Source organism: Gopherus flavomarginatus, chromosome 8 (assembly GCF_025201925.1).
Source record: "Gopherus flavomarginatus isolate rGopFla2 chromosome 8, rGopFla2.mat.asm, whole genome shotgun sequence".
In the NCBI taxonomy this organism is placed as follows: Eukaryota; Metazoa; Chordata; order Testudines; family Testudinidae; genus Gopherus; species Gopherus flavomarginatus.
The window spans coordinates 69,005,573-69,022,737 of record NC_066624.1 but is presented as its reverse complement, the minus strand read 5'-3'; the positions used below and the strand labels follow the sequence as shown (position 1 = coordinate 69,022,737).

At 43.5% G+C, this 17,165-nt stretch overlaps 1 protein-coding gene across 3 annotated transcripts in view; it reads right to left on the bottom strand.

Annotated features, from left to right (window-relative positions):
* The window catches only part of KLHL24 (kelch like family member 24), a 50,852-nt gene that overhangs the window by 8,710 nt on the left and 24,977 nt on the right, over window positions 1–17,165 (bottom strand). For all 3 annotated transcript variants that reach the window (XM_050964059.1, XM_050964058.1, XM_050964060.1), the window contains exons 4-6: window positions 10,072–10,190; window positions 822–1,010; window positions 132–320 (exon numbers count right to left, since the gene is read on the bottom strand). In XM_050964059.1, coding sequence (XP_050820016.1) covers window positions 132–320; window positions 822–1,010; window positions 10,072–10,190 — 497 coding nt within the window. The remainder of the gene's footprint in view (window positions 1–131; window positions 321–821; window positions 1,011–10,071; window positions 10,191–17,165) is intronic.

The following is a 17,165-nucleotide window of genomic DNA, read 5'->3' as shown; positions in this document are numbered from 1 at the left end:
GCTAAAACTAGCGAATCTGAGAGATGTAATTTAACAGAGTTTCATATCAAACTCATTTCATATCAAATTATTCATACAAGGAAAATAAAATACATTTTTAGATGTTTCCAAGTATTTTTAGTGTTTATTACCTGTCTGCTGAATGTATTCTGTACATGCATCCAATAATCCTCAACTGGATCATAGCAGTAAATTGCCTTGGTGAGCCCTCCCGCGACATAGATTAGATTGTTTAGAGATACAGCTGTTATGCATCTCTTTGCAATGGGGATAGTTGCACGGAGCAACCAAGAATTAGTATCAGGATCATATGATTGAACCTGAAAACAAGTAAACACATTTTAGGTTTAACACCACAAATGAACAAAATCAAACTTATTTTTTGAGGTACATACAGAAGTTTTGATTCAAAGAGATTAAAGATAACAGTATCTATTTGGAGTACCCAAAGTAACTCAAGATATTGCTACGTCAAAACAAACACCTTGTTCCTACTGTACATCTGTAACAATAAAAACAAAAAATATTAAACAGCAGCAACTTACATAATTACATTCTTTACTTAAATATGCTATTTCATTAAGAACGTGTATGGCTCTTAATACACAAAGCGAAAGATGATGTAACTACGACAAAGATTATTAATGGCACAACTGTGCTTTATTTAGTTAGCTTTTTCTACTGTGAGATATATACTTTGCATTCAGGCAGTAGGCTGGACCAGGAGAATTGTAATTCAGTTGAAATATCTCTCCTTATAATTTACATTTTTAGCAGTTTTATTAAGATACGTAGAAAGGAAATAAATATAGTTAACTAACCTTGTCAGAGCACGTGTTGTCATCAGGACCTCCACCAATCACAAACAATTTGCCTACACAGCTGGTTATTGCTGGAGAACTCACTGCTTCTTTAAGTGGAGCTACCTCTGTCCATCGATTGGAAAATGAATCGTAACATTCTACACTGCTGAGTCGACTTTGCCCATCATACCCTCCAACTACATACACCTATGCAAAACAAAGAGAAAATAGCATCTTTTTTATCTTTATCTCCAGTTTTAATAAAGCAAGTATAGGATTAAACTCATTCAAAGCTTCAGTACCTCAGTTCTGATTTGCTATATTTTTGAATGCATAGGTTTTCCCCCCAGAAAGCTTCTTTGCGGAAGAACAGGAATGTTGCCTTTTAAGATTCTGAGCTAAAGAATCTCAAGAGAGCAGCCATCCACTGGTATGTGGGGATACTGGAATCAATGGACACCAGAACATATATTACAAATATGGACAATAGATTTCCTTCTTACTTGAACATGCTCTATAAGAAATCTCTATGATTATCTTCACTGATATTACAAATTATATTCAGAAATAAAAAGAAACTCTATTTAACTTCACTCTTTTCTCCTCAACTTTTTACTTCTCTCTTTCCTGTCTAAAATGACATTCTTTACTCTGATTTACCTTTTGATCACGTATTTTCTTACCTGGCTGCCTATCACATAAGTTACAGTTTAAGAAAAAGAGACTGACAAATATATTACCATTAGCATATTGACAGATATACCATCTCTGCTCAATTTGTTCACCTCAGGTCAATCCCAACTTGAAGAAGATGCTGTTATAGCTAAGAAGCTACATACTACAGTTCCCTGATGAGTGTATATTTTGCCACTCAAACTCATGAATGAAACCTGTGGGGATTGCTGATCTCATTTATTGTATTTGTATAGAATAATAAAATAGGCCTGTCATAAACAGATGGTTAAGGGTTAATGTCTCTTTTACCTGGAAAGGGTTAAGAAGCTCAGTAAACTTGGCTGACACTTGACCAGAGGACCAACAGGGGGACAAGATACTTTCAGATCTTGGTGGAGGGAAGTCTTTGTTTGTGCTTTTTGTTTGGTTCGTTGTTCGCTCTCGGGACTGAGAGAGACGGGACATCATGCCAGGTTCTCCAAATCTTTCTGAATCAGTCTTTCATGTTTCAAGATTGTAAGCAGTAGCCAGGCAAGGCAGATTAGTCTTATGTTTGTTTTCTCAACATGTAAATGTGTCTTTGGACAAAGAGGCTGACCGCTGGAAGGATTTTTACCTCTGTTTGCTGCAACTTTGAATCTAAGGCTGGGGGGTGGGGGCCCCTCTGGTCTATATGAATCTGAGTACCCTGTAAAGCATTTTCCATCCTGATTTTACAGAGATAACTTTTACTTTTTTCTTTCTTTAATTAAAAATTTTCTTCTTATGAACCTGATTGATTTTTTCCTTGTTTTAAAATCCAAGGGACTGAGTCTGAACTCACCAGGGACTGGTGGGGGGAAAGGAGGAGGGATGGTTAATTCCTCCTTGTTTTAAGATCCAAGGAGTTTGGATCTGTGTGAAGCCTCTCAAGGCAACCCAGGGAGGGGAAAGTCTGGGGGGAAAAGGAGGGGGATGGTTAATTTCTCCTTGTTTTAAGACCCAAGGGGTTTGGGTCTGGGCTCCCCAGGGAAGGTTTTGGGGGAACAGAAAGTGTGCCAGACACTAAATTCTGGCTGGTGGCAGCGTACCAGACTTAAGCTGGTAATTAAGCTTAGAAGTGTTCATGCAGGTCCCCACTTCTTGTACTCTAAAGTTCAAAGTGGGGGAAAAAACCTTGACATGAGACTGATTCAGAAAGATAGGGAAAGCCTGGAATGATGTCCCGTCTCTCTCAGTCTCGAGAGCGAACAACGAACGAAACAAAAAGCACAAACAAAGACTTCCCTCCACCAAGATTTGAAAGTATCTTGTCCCCCTCTTGGGCCTCTGGTCAGGTGTCAGCCAGGTTTACTGAGCTTCTTAACCCTTTACAGGTAAAAGAGACATTAACCCTTACAAATCTGTTTATGACAAGGCCTTTGGAACTGCAGCAAGAATAAGAGTTTCTTTACTGATTTATATTTTGATTTAAATGTTCAATATACATGCAGATTATTAAATAAAAAGGCCCAGATATTCTGCTAAAGTCACGATCAATTTGAGTTAGTGACTGCATAAGTGAAGGATTTGCAGATAAAAGATGTCTAAGGCCCAGTTTTATTTTATGTACCAAATCATTGTTGGACACATGCTTAACCTGTGTGTTTATGAAGAGGTGTAATTGGCTGCTCGTTGTACCCATAACATTTATCTCCTTTTAGATCTTCCACAATGTACCAGAACAGCGCTCCATGTGTTGTTCATGTCCATTCCAATCAGGTGTATGTGCGCCACATGCTCAGTCGTCAGAAAGTTTTTTCCCTTTTCCCCTGGAGTGGCACCTTCACGGTGCTCAGTATATGACCCTGCTGACCCAGCCCCTGCTTGGTTCCTTCTTGCCAGCTACTCCAACAGAGGGGTAGGAGAGTGGGCATTGGAATGGACATGAACAACACATCTTGAAGAACAACGGTTATGAGAAGGTAAGTAGCCGTTTTTTCTCCTTCGAGTGCCTGTTCATGTCAATTCCAATCAGGTGACTCCCAAGCTCCACCCCAGACGTGGAGTCGGGAGTTAAGGGAACACTGATTGGAGCACCGCTCTGCCGAATGCTGCATCAACTCTGGCTTGCTGGATAACAGCATAATGAGTGGTGAACGTATGCACCGAGGACCACGTTGCTTCCCTGCAAATTTCTTGTATCTGGACCTGGGCCAGGAACACTGTTGATGAGGCCTGTGCCCTCGTCGAATGTGCCGTAAATGCCAGGGCTGGGACCTTGGCCAGCTTGTAGCATGTGCGGCTGTAAGATGTGATCCAGGAAGATATTCTTTGAGATGAGACTGGGAGTCCTTTTCATCCTGTCTGCTCCCGCTACAAAGAGCTGGTTCGATTTCCTGAACGGCTTAGTGCGCTCGATGTAGAATGATAGTGCTTGCCAAACGTCCAATGAGTATAGCCTCTGCTCCTGACTACTAGCATGAGGCTTAGGATAGAAGACAGGTAGAAAAATGTCTTGGCTAGTATGAAAGAGTGACACTACCTTGGGAAGAAAGGCTGGGTGAGGCCTGAGTTGCACCTTATCCTTGTGGAAGATCGTGTAGGGTGGATCGGAGGTAAGAGCCTTTAGCTCTGACACTCCCCTAGCTGATGTGATGGCCACCAGGAAGTCTACCTTACATGACAGATAGAAAAGGAAGAAAGTCATTATTGGCTCAAAAGGGGGCCTCATTAATTTTGAGAGAACAAGACTGAGGTTCCACACTGGGACAGGCTGTCTGGTCTGAGGATGCAGGCGTTCCAAACACTTGAGAAAATGGCCTACCATGGGGTTAGCAAATACCAATTGGCCAGACATTCCCGGATCGAAGGCTGAGATAGCAGTGAGATGTACTTTGATGAATGACGCTGTCATGGTATGAACCTCCACTCTGAACCTTAGCGTCCAAAAGATGGGGTACCAGCATGAATTCCTCTAAGCTTAATTACTAGCTTAGATCTGATAGGGCTGCCACCAACCAGGACTAGCAGTGCCTGGTACACTTTGGTCTCCCCAAAACCTTCCCAGGGGACCCCAAGACCCAGACCCCCTGGATCTTAAAACAAGGAGGAACTGACTATCCCCCCCACTTTCCCCTTCTTAGACTTTTCCTCCCTGGGTCGTCTGGAGAGGCTTCACCAACTCACTGATGAAACAAGATCCAAATTCCTTGAATCTTAACATAAGGGAAAATAAACCCTTCCCCCACTGTGTCCTCTCCCAGGCCTTCCCTCCCTGGGCTATCCTGGAGAGATAGACAGATTCAAGCTCCGTGAATCTAAAACAAAGAGAAATTCACCTTCCTCCTCCTCCTTTCCCCCCCCTACTCCCTGGTGAGTTTAGACTCAATTCCCTTGAGCCTTAACAAGGGGAAAAAAATTAATCAGGTCTTTTAAAAAGAAAAGCTTTTAATAAAGGAAAGAAAAAGTAAAAATTGTCTCTGTAAAATCAAGTTGGAAAATGTTACAGGGTCTTTCAGCTTATAGACACTAGGGAGAGTCCTCCCCCAACACAAATACAATCCTTCCAGCAAAATACACATTTGCAAATAAAGAAAACAAACAAAAAGACTAAACCGCCTTTCTAACTGGTACTTACTAATTTGAACAGAAGAGACTTTTTCAGAAAAATTGGAGGAATCTGCTTACATGTCTGGACCCTCTTAGAACCCAGAGAGAATACACAGAAAGAAAAACCCAAGAAGCACAAACAAGGCTTCCCTCCACCGAGATTTGAAAGTATCTTGTCTCCTGATTGGTCCTCTGGTCAGGTGTTCCAGGTTTACTGCTAGTTAACCCTTTATAGGTTAAAGAGACATTAATCCTTAACCATCTGTTTATGACAGACGCTGCCAGTCCTTGATGTTTCAGGTACAGAAGGTACTCCAGAATGAGTGGTATAGACGCCTGTAGTGGAGGTGTATGCTGCTGGGGACACCAGCAAGTGAACCTTTTCCACTTAGCTAGATGTGGCTTTAGTAGATGGTTTCCTACTGCCAAGTAGGACCTCCCTTACTGGTTCTGAACACAGAAGCTCCATGGGGTTTAACCATGAAGCTTCCAGGCTGTGAGATGGAGGGACTGGAAGTCCAGGTGGTGAAAGCGACCGTGGTCCTGAGTGATTAGATCGGGATGCAGTGGTAACTCGATTGGAGTGTCCACATACAGTTCCAGGAGTGTGGTGTACCATTGTTTTCAGGGCCACGCTAAGGCCACCAGAATTATGTCCACTCTGTCCCTGCGGATCTTGAGAAGTACCTTGTGCATGAGAGGGATCGGGCGAAAGGCTTACAACAGGTGGCCTCTCCAGGGAAGCAGAAACGTGTCCGTGATTGAGCCAGGACAGTGATGCTGGAAGGCGCAGAACATTGGACACCTCATGTTGTTCCTGGTGGTGAATAGATCAATCTAGGAAAACCCCTACCCTTGGAAGATGGAGTGTATGACATCCAGACAGATGGACTACTCGTGATTTCGGAACGATCTGCTGAGGTAATCTGCTAGTTTGTTCTCCACTCCTGGGAGATAGGATGCCTCGAGGTAAATGGAATGGACTATGCAGAACTCCCATAGCTGGAGGGCTTCTCGACATAGGGGAGAGGAACAGGATCCACCCTGCTAGTTGATGTAAAACATGGCAGTGGTGTTGTCCATCATCACTGCCATGCACTGACTTTGTAGCTAGGGCCACAAGCTACAAAGTCAGTGCATGGCAGTTATCAGCTTGTTATCAGCAACAAGAAGCTGCCCTGAGCTTCTTGTTGCTGATAAGAAGGGGAAGCTCCTCCTGTGACCACAGACCCTGTGTTCGTAGGTCTCCCAAATGCGCAACCCATCTCAGAGCTGACGCATCTGTTACAGGGGCCAAGGAGGGCTAGGGGCCGTAGAATGGAACTCCCTCACAGACTGCCCTGGGGTTAAGCCACCACTGCAGGGACTCAAGTACTTGCCCGGGCACCATGACCGCTACATCCAGACTGTTGTGTCCCGGTGGCAGGCCGAAGTGAGCCACGCCTGGAGTGGCCTGAGCCTCAATTTGGCATGGAGGACCATGTAAGTGCAGGCTACCATGTAGCTGAGGAGACTCAGGCATCTCCATGCTGTGGTGGTCGGGAATTGCCTGAGGCCTTGAATAATGTCTGTCATGACCTGGAATCAGTTCTCTGACAAAAACACTCTTGCCCGTGCCGAATCCAGCAGCGCTCCGATGAACTCTACTCTTTGGGTCAGTGACAAGGTTGACTTGTTCACATTGAGGAGGAGACCCATTCTGTTGAAAGTATATCTGACTAATTCGACTTGAGACTCCATGTTTTCCCTGGTGAGGTCCCTGAACAGCCAGTCGTCGAGGTATGGGTATACCTGCACCTACCTCCTTCGAAGGAAGGCTGCTATGTTGGACATGCACTTGGTGAACACTTGGGGGCTGTTGACAGGCCAAAGGGGAGGACTGCAAACTGATAATGTTTTTGGTCAACTGCAAACCAGAGAAATCGTCTGTGTGCTGGTCGAATGGCTACGTGAAAATACGCATCTTTCATGTTGAGGACAGTGTACTAGTCCCTCAGGGACTATGTGGAACTTCAACTTTATCATTAATTTGTTGAGTCCTCGCAGGTCTAGGATGGGTCTGAGACATACCTTGGCTTTGGGGATCAGGAAATAATGGGAACAGAATCCCTTGCCCCTTAGCTCCTGAGGAATCTCCTCAACTGCCCCTGTTGCAACGAGCACTTGCACCTCCTGGATAAGGAGTTGCTCATGTAAAGGGTCCCTGAAGAGAGACGGGGAAGGGAGGTGGGAGGGAGGGGAGCAGCAGCATTGGAGAGAATATCCCACTTCTAACATGCAAAGAACCCAGCAGTCTGATGTTATTTGAGACCATGCACAGTAAAAGTGGGATAGGCGATTCATAAGAAGAGGGGGAAGGATCCAATGTCATAGTGGATGTGCAGTCCTCGGGTATCCCTTCAAAAGGCCTTTTTAGAGCCAGATGAAGGTTTACTTATAGCCATGAGTTTCTCCTCATGGCTACTCCTGAGGAAAGGATGGAGGCAGCTGAGCCTGCCAAGTCCAGTGAAGCCTGGAGAGGGCTTCACACCACTGCCTTCCCTTCAGCAGTGATAGCCGAGAACTCATCTATGGAGTCTGGTGGAATCAGCTCCTTATGCTTCAATATGGAGGCCCACGAGTTGAAGTTGTGCTTGCTGGTTAGCTATCCTCAGCAGCAGGCCCCCAGTTCTGCAGATTTTCTTGCCAAAAAGGTCCATCCTTTTTGACGCCTTGGATTTAGGGGCCAATTCTTGCTGCTCTTGTCTCTCTTTCTCATTCACCACCGATACTATGAGAGAGCATGGTTGCAGGTGAGAGAACAGGTATTCGTATCCCTTGGAGAGAACGGAGTACTTGTGCTCTAGCCCCCTGGCGGTGGGCAGGACTGAGGCAGGGATCTGCCACAGAGTCTTAATATTGCTCTGGATAGTTTTTATTAGTGACAGAGCTACCCTGGATGGTCCCTCTGGTGCAAGGAGGTTGACCTTGGGGACTTCGGGTTTGACCACCTCCTCAGCCTGTAATCCATGTTACAGGCAGTACTTTGTAGAAAGTCCTGGTAGGCCCTGTGGTCAAATGGGAAAGGGTCCGAGGTTGAAGCTCCCGCCATCACTTCATCTGAAGATGATGAGGAGATCAGAGGTGGCACAGGATCCTCCTGACCCTTTTACTCCCTGATCTCCTCCTGTTCAGCCTCTGGGGCCTTTGTGGCAACCGCAGCCTGGCCTTGCAATGGGTTGTGCCTCAGAGTTGCCTTGGTTGTGACCTGCGTTGTCTGTGGGGCTTGTGCCAAGGTCGCCTCAGAACCACGGGGCGTAGGCTGATCTTTGGCTGGGGTGGTCAGTGCTCCAAGGCCACCGAATGGGAGCCCTGGGCCTGATGGTAAGCCCAGGGGGTCCAAAAAGGCCATTGCGACGGAGGCTGACACTGGGGTTGCCATGCCTTTGGTGCCTCCCTCCATTGCTTGTTGGATCTATGCCTGCTGCGACAGGAATAGTATGAGTCACCATCTGAGTTTGAAGACACGGATCTCGACAGAGATGTCCATGGTGGTGCCGCATGGTACTGCGCCACGGACTTGTGCCGATGATGCAGGGGACCGGTGTCGAGATGCCCGGGCCAGGGACCAAAACTGGGAATCCGGCATTGGGAACCGATGTCGAGGGTCCAGTGCCAAGGGATTGGTGCCGAGAGTCGGTGTCGCTTATCTCTTGGAGCCGGAGTTCACTGCTGCTCTCTTGTCGGTGCCGGGCAGGAGAGGGAGACAGCTGCATCATGGCCAGCTTGCCTCTAGATGGCGATAGTTGCGGAGACACCGGGGGCTTATCTCTGATCACCAGGGGCTGAGGAGTCATCATTGCTGTTAAGTCTCTGGTGGATTCAAATGTGTCCAGGGTGGAGGGTAATTCCAACTCCTCCACCTGGCACTGCCCATCCCGGGAGTTGATGTGCACCAGACTCAACAGTCTCCTTGTGGGAACTGAAGTTGATGGAACCCATTCTTGCTGCCTGGACGCCGAGAGCTCCTTCATGGGATGCCCTGGTATCGTGCCTGCAGATCCCATTGTTTTCTGCACAGGGAACGTGCTCTGCTGGCTTTTCTATGCAGCCTGTATGGCACTGGTGAATGCGAGCGGTGCCGGGTTGTCTGTGCATCCTGCAGTGCCGGAGAGCGCTGGTGCCGAAAGTCTCTTAGACTAGAGTCCTTCCTGGGCACTGTGTCACGTACCGATGCCGGGGCGGTCCACAGTAGACTGGGGATGAAGGGCGGATTTCATAAGCAACTGCCTCAATCGGAAATCCTTTTTAGTTCTGCAGTGGAAAGCCCTGCAGATCTTGCACCTTTCTGTCTGGTGTGCCTCCCCTAGACACATCAGATATGAGTTGTGGGGGTCACTCACTGGCATAGGCTTGCTGCAGGTTCCACAGGGTTTAAAGCCTTGGGCTCGCGGCATGCCTTGGAGCCCAAAGAGGGGTAGGGGGGAAGGAGAGGTTTGGGGATTAGGGAAACCCTGCTCCCAAACCTCACTATATACAATATATACACTAACAACTAAGACTAACTACAATTAAACTAGGCTAAGCTAACTATATGAAAGAACGCTAAGGGAAGCACTTGCTAAGCAAGCGACTGCAGTTCCAACGACTGTCACTGGTGGTAAGAAGGAACTGAGGAGGCGCCTGGTCGGCAGGGTCATATATTGAGCGCTATGAAGGTGTCACTCCAGGGTGCTCCACAGCCAACCCAACGGGAGCTTCTAAGGGAAAACTTTCCAATGACTGTGCATGCTGCGTGCACACACCTGATTGGAATTGACATGAACAAGCACCCGAAGAAGAATCAAAAGTTAGGAAACATCAGTTTAACTTCTATGGACACTGCCAACCTGACTGAGCCCATCATTAATTGGTTATTAAAAGCAATACGAGTTGATGGGGAATGTGGTCTAACTCTAAATAGTTACACCTGGTTTTACATTTAAGTTTTGCTTATATTTGGGAAATGTATTAGCTATAATAAGTAATGAATTATTTCTCTTACTTTACCAAGAAGGACAGCCATTTTATGACGCCATCTGCCTTTGTTTAGGGAAGCAACTCTGATCCAAATGTTAAGCTGAGAGTTATAAATCCACACATCACGGCTGTTAATTCTTCCACCTTTAAAATATGAAAAAAGACAGAAAAACACCCATGTATCTTTGACTAATGAAGTTATTAAATAAGAGATGCTGGATACTGACATATGCCTCTGCAGACGACCACGGAAAATGTCACATCCTATACATCTGATGTAGACTCATCTGTGATTATACAAATTTAAGTAGATAGAGGTTTTCAGATGTTCTTGGTCACTGTGTAGAGGACGTACATCTCTTATGAAGTGTAGTCTCCCTAAACAATAATCTCTTCCAAACACTCCCCCAAAATACCATGTACCATAATGATCTACACCAGTCTTCTCCCAACCCTCTACAAAGTACAGTCTTCCATGATCTATTTCAGATAAGGCACCTATCACTGTGGTATCTTCATGCTATACAAAAATTGGAGAGATCTGTTTCCTAGATGACAATTTTCAAAGCCTCCTGTTTCTGATGTGCATGTTTGTTTGCTCTTGCCTTCTATTTGCTAGTTGTAGGTTGTTCCTTAGAAGATGTCACTGCTGGAGAAAAGTCTAATCAAAGAGGCAAGGCTTGCATTTTAATCTAAATAACCACTTTCTTACACTTTAAGACAACAGATCCTTTGTTAATTATAACTTAGACTGAAAGAATTCTAATAAATCTCTCCAAGATAATTAATACTAAAAAGTAAAGTTTTTCTCTAAATTGTTAAGTTAGTATTGAGAAGGATATTATCAGCTATTTTTGACACTGGATCTCATTCTGTTGTCTCATAAAACATTACATTTCAACAAGGCAGTCTGACAGGTGTTTATCTAACCTGCTCTTAAAAATCTACAGTGATGGAGATTCTACAAGCTTCCTTGCTGCAACTTAAGCCCATTGCTTCTTGTCCTATCCTCAGAGGTTAAGAAGAGCAATTCTTCTCCCTCCTCCTTGTAACAACCTTTTGTGTACTTGAAAACTGTTTTCATGTCCTCTCTCAGTCTTCTCTTTTCCAGACTAAACAAACCCAATTTTTTCAGTCTTCCCTCATAGATCACGTTTCTAGACCTTTAATCATTTTTGTTCCTCTTCTCTGAACTTTCTCCAATTTGTCCTCATCTTTCCTGAAATGTGTCTCCGAGAACTGGACACAATACTCCATTTGAGGTCTAATGAGCATGGAGTAGAGTAGAAGAATTACTTCTTGTGTCTTGCTTACAGTACTCCTGCTAATACATCCGATAATGATGTTTGCTGAGTCTACCTCTCAGTTTACTTCTGAAATGGTCTAGATAATATTTAGTCCTGCCATGAGTTCAGGGGACTGGACTAGATGACCTCTTGAGGTCCTTCCAGTTCTATGATTCTAAGAATTGCTAATATTAATTAATATTTTCAAACATGAAAATACACGAGAAATACATCCCATTATGCAAACCTTTCAGAATAATATGCTGAGCAAATGGTTTTTTAATGTTGGGAAATATTTCAGTGACTTTTCCTACACTCTTTAGACTTCTTTGAGCACCACTGCATGGATGGGCCATTGGAAAGGAAATCTCTAAGATTTATATGCTATGAGGCATGTACACAACACTGGCTATTTTCCTCTACATGGTTCATGCATATGTCCCCCTCTCGGTTCCACTGATTGCTGAAATGAGAAAGATATTTTACATTTGGGAAGATAGTCATTTTGAGATAGGATGGATAAAAATCAATGATTTAAAAAATGGATTTTTTTTATTTAAATCGGATTTTTTTGATAAAATGCTTTTTGAGGAAAAAAAACTATCTAAAGATAGTTTTAATTAAGATACATTATAGCTCAAAGATATCTCATCATGGAACAGGGATTATAAATTCTAATTCTATAATATGAGACAATATAGTCACGTAATGTTTAAGAAATACTTTGTAAATGAGTTCCAATAGTTCATGGATTAGGGACCCAATCTTATGGGGTTCCATGGGCTTCTGTATAGATTATTTAGGTTAATCTTTCTATCTACCCAATGGGACTTAATGCTCAGTCTAGAAGATACCATCAGAGATGCTTAGTTTTGCAGTTCTCAAACTGTGGATTGTGTCTCCAGAGATAACATGCTTGTTAACAGCAAAAATGTTTTTAAATAAAAATAAATAACCTATAGAGGTCAGAAATAACACACCTCAACCCTATTGTCCCTCTGCAAATTTGTGTACACAGAGTCAATCCCTTACCTCTCTCTAAAAGTGAAAAGTTTCAAAAAGTTCGATGAATAGAAGATTGTTGGGTGCAGAACAGATCTGGACAAGAAGAAGTCTGGAGATATATGTGAAAAGGGAGGGACAGGCAGTAGAAACAAAAGTGAAACTGTTTAAGCAGCATATTCCAGAAGTCTTGAGTTCTTTCTGAGTGTAGCCTTCACTGATTTGAGATCTACCATACCATTCTCTCATGAGAAGGAAAAACCTATAATGGAAGCAGGCCGTAAAAGAGACCCAGTTTGGGAATTTATAGATTCATAGATTCTAGGACTGGAAGGGACCTCGAGAGGTCATCGAGTCCAGTCCCCTGCCCTCATGGCAGGACCAAATACTGTCTAGACCATCCCTGATAGACATTTATCTAACCTACTAATAAATATCTCCAGAGATGGAGATTCCACAACTTCCCTAGGCAATTTATTCCAGTGTTTAACTACCCTGACAGTTAGGAACTTTTTCCTAATGTCCAACCTAAATCTCCCTTGCTGCAGTTTAAGCCCATTGCTTCTTGTTCTATCATTGGAGGCTAAGGTGAACAAGTTTTCTCCCTCCTCCTGATGACACCCTTTTAGATACCTGAAAACTGCTATCATGTCCCCTCTCAGTCTTCTCTTTTCCAAACTAAATAAACCCAATTCTTTCAGCCTTCCTTCATAGGTCATGTTCTCAAGACCTTTAATCATTCTTGTTGCTCTTCTCTGGACCCTCTCCAATTTCTCCACATCTTTCTTGAAATGCGGTGCCCAGAACTGGACATAATACTCCAGTTGAGGCCTAACCAGCGCAGAGTAGAGCGGAAGAATGACTTCTCGTGTCTTGTTTACAGCACACCTGTTAATACATCCCAGAATCAAGTTTGCTTTTTTGGCAACAGTATCACACTGTTGACTCATATTTAGCTTGTGGTCCACTATGACCCCTAGATCTCTTTCTGCCATACTCCTTCCTAGACAGTCTCTTCCCATTCTGTATGTGTGAAACTGATTGTTCCTTCCTAAGTGGAGCACTTTGCATTTGTCTTTATTGAACTTCATCCGGTTTACCTCAGACCATTTCTCCAATTTGTCCAGATCATTTGAATTTTGACCCTGTCCTCCAAAGCAGTTGCAATCCCTCCCAGTTTGGTATCGTCCTGCAAACTTAATAAGCGTACTTTCTATGCCAACATCTAAGTCGTTGATGAAGATATTGAACAGAGCCAGTCCCAAAACAGACCCCTGCGGAACCCCACTTGTTATACCTTTCCAGCAGGATTGGGAGCCATTAATAACTACTTTCTGAGTACGGTTATCCAACCAGTTATGCACCCACCTTATAGTAGCCCCATCTAAATTGTACTTTCCTAGTTTATCGAGAAGGATATCATGCGAGACTGTATCAAACGCCTTACTAAAGTCTAGGTATACCACATCCACCGCTTCTCCCTTATCCACAAGACTTGTTATCCTATCAAAGAAAGCTATCAGATTGGTTTGACATGATTTGTTCTTTACAAATCCATGCTGGCTATTCCCTATCACCTTACTACCTTCCAAGTGTTTGCAGATGATTTCTTTAATTATTTGCTCCATTATCTTCCCTAGCACAGAAGTTAAACTAACTGGTCTGCAGTTTCCTGGGTTGTTTTTATTTCCTTTTTATAGATGGGCACTATATTTGCCCTTTTCCAGTCTTCTGGAATCTCTCCTGTCTCCCATGACTTTCCAAAGATAATAGCTAGAGGCTCAGATACCTCCTCTATTAACTCCTTGAGTATTCTATCAGGCCCTGGTGACTTGCAGGCATCTAACTTTTCTAAGTGATTTTTAACTTGCTCTTTTTTTATTTTATCTTCTAAACCTACCCCCTTCCCATAAGCATTCACTATGTTAGACATTCCTTCAGACTTCTCAGTGAAGACCGAAACAAAGAAGTCATTAAGCATCTCTGCCATTTCCAAGTTTCCTGTTACTGTTTCTCCCTCCTCACTGAGCAATGGGCCTACCCTGTCCTTGGTCTTCCTCTTGCTTCTAATGTATTAATAAAAAATCTTTTAATGAAGTTCCTCTACCTGTGGGTAAGACAGACACGTGTGCAAAATGCAAACAGCGCAACAAAGAAATGCAACACCTAGTTGCCCGAATGAAACAACATCATGAGAAATGTTCCTTCTCAGGAGGAGGCTGAGTTGAAGATGATGAAATCAACATGTCTGAACACGCAGGATCTTCAGGTTGGTAAACTTTTTTGTTTCATACTTCTTTCTTAAGGACTGCCTGTCTTCCTTCTGGACTATTCTTGAATTCTCATGTTTGAGCAAAAAATATAGTTGTTACTCTATGGTGCTATCATTTTAGATTCAGTTGTGATAAAAAAATAAATAACCGAAATAGGCAGATCTTCCTTTTATAATTTTACCTTTAAAGTAGTACTGAGTGTCAGTGAATGCAATGAGTAATACTAAACGAGCAGTATGGTAATAATAATTAAATAACTGCATTGACTTATTTTGTTAGGAGAATCCATCCTCAAAACACAGGATTCTGAAGACTATCCATCTTCAAGATCACCATCATTTTCTATAGTTTCAGAGTTATCTGCCACTGATAGTGTTTCAGTTACATCATGTATGTCACATAGCCACAGTATATCACCTGTAGCAAAAAGAAAAAAAAAACCACTCCATCATGCAGAAACAACCATACATAAGTTTGTGATAAGAACAAGGAGATTACAAAAAGAGGTAATTGATGAAAAAATTGCCTGGTTTGTTTATGCAACAAACTCTCCTTTCCGTATGATTGAGAACCTGCACTTCATTAACATGGTTCAGTCATTAAGACCAAGATACAGTCAACTCAATAGAGCAGATGTTGCAAGCAAATTGCTGAATAAAGTGTATGTGTAATAACCTTAGTCCCAGATTTGGACCTTGACAGTAGCTTTCTTGCTTTCTGCCAGTTCCATCCATTTGGCTCCAATCTCCCCCGCCTCAGCGATATCTTTGGGATTTCCATCTTGTATGTACCGTGTGATGTCTTCAGGAACACCATCCAAGAACTGCTCCATTTGTATGAGGAGGTTTAATTCTTCCAAGGTTTGAATGTTGTTTCCTGTTATCCAGGCCTCATAGTTTTTTGCAATGTAGTAGGCGTGTTTGGGAAATGACACCTCGGGTTTCCACTTTTGGGTTCTGAAGCGCCGACGGGCATGATCTGGGGTTATCCCCATTCGGTATCTGGCCTTGGTTTGAAAAAGTTTATAGTCATTCATTTGCAGCTTAGGCATTTCAGCTGCCACCTCTGCTAAAGGTCCACTGAGCTGTGACCTCAATTCTACCATGTACTGGTCTTCGGGAATGCTGTACCCAAGACAGGCTTTTTCAAAATTTTCCAAGAAAGCCTCGGTGTCATCACCTGCCTTGTAGGTGGGAAATTTCCTGTGCTGTGGAGCAATAATGGGCGGCGGGTTGTTAGGGTTGGCTGGCACATGCAGCCCAGCTTTTGCCAACTCCAGTTCATGTTTTCTCTGTTTTTCCTTCTCTTCATTCTCTTTTTGTTGTTTTTCCATTTCTTTTTGTTGTTTTTTCCATTTCTTTTTGGTGCTTTTTCCATTTCTCGGCGGTGGGCCACCTCTTCTTCTTCTAGTTTTCTTTTGTGTGCTGCCTCTTGGGCTGCCTGTGTCTCTTTGGAAGGCTGCCCAGTTTCATGCTTTCTTCCTTTTCTTTCATCTCCATCTGTCCGCCTGTGTTCAGCTTCTTTGATTTGTTCTTCGGCCTCAATTTTTGCCTTAGAAGTCATGTTCCTGTTTCCTTGTGTTGGGGTGCCCTCCGGTGTTTATCTTCTGAACTGCAGGTTCTCTGTTGCCTCCTGAAGTCTGCCTAGCAACAGTGCTTGTTTCCCTTTCTCTCTCTAGCTAATGTTCAATGAAAGTAAACCAGAAAAACCACTTTATTTGCATGCATATAAGTGCTGGTACTTGCCTCCTAATGGGAGGGCTATTGCATGACAAAAGACCCTCAACAGTCTCTTAATGGCTTCTCGCTTAACATGCAAGCCACAAACTGCCAGAGAGAGCAGAAAAAAAAATTCTCTCTGGTTCCCTTTTTAAAACCAACTGTTTCTCTCTCTGCTAAAAAAGCCCTTAGCAGAGAAAAGAAAAATATAATATTCCTACTGGCTTCTGGATTCTGTCTATATCCCACCAGCTGTCACTCATGTGATAACCTTATTCCCAGATTTGGACCTTAGCGTCCAAAATATGGGGGTTAGCATGAAAACCTCCAAGCTTAGTTACCTGCTTGGACCTGGTACCTGCTGCCACCACCCAAAAAAATTAGAGTGTTTTGGGGCAACTCTGGTCCCCCTGAAAAACCTTCCCTGGGGACCCCAAGACCCAAATCCCTTGAGTCTCACAACAAAGGGAAATAATCCTTTTTCCCTTCCCCCCTCCAGGTGCTCCTGGAGAGATACACAGACACAAGCTCTGTGAATCCAAACAGAGTGAATCTCCCTCTCTGTTCCCAATCCTGGAAACAAAAAAGTACTTTCCTATTCCCCCAGAGGGAATGCAAAATCAGGCTAGCAATCCAACACACAGATCTCCCCCGATTCCTTCCTCCCACCAATTCCCTGGTGAGTACAGACTCAATTTCCCTGAAGTAAAGAAAAAACTTCAACCGGTCTTAAAAGAAAGCTTTATATAAAAAGAAAGAAAAATACATACAAATGTTCTCTCTGTATTTAGATGATACAACACAGGGTCAATTGCTTAAAAAGAATATTGAATAAACAGC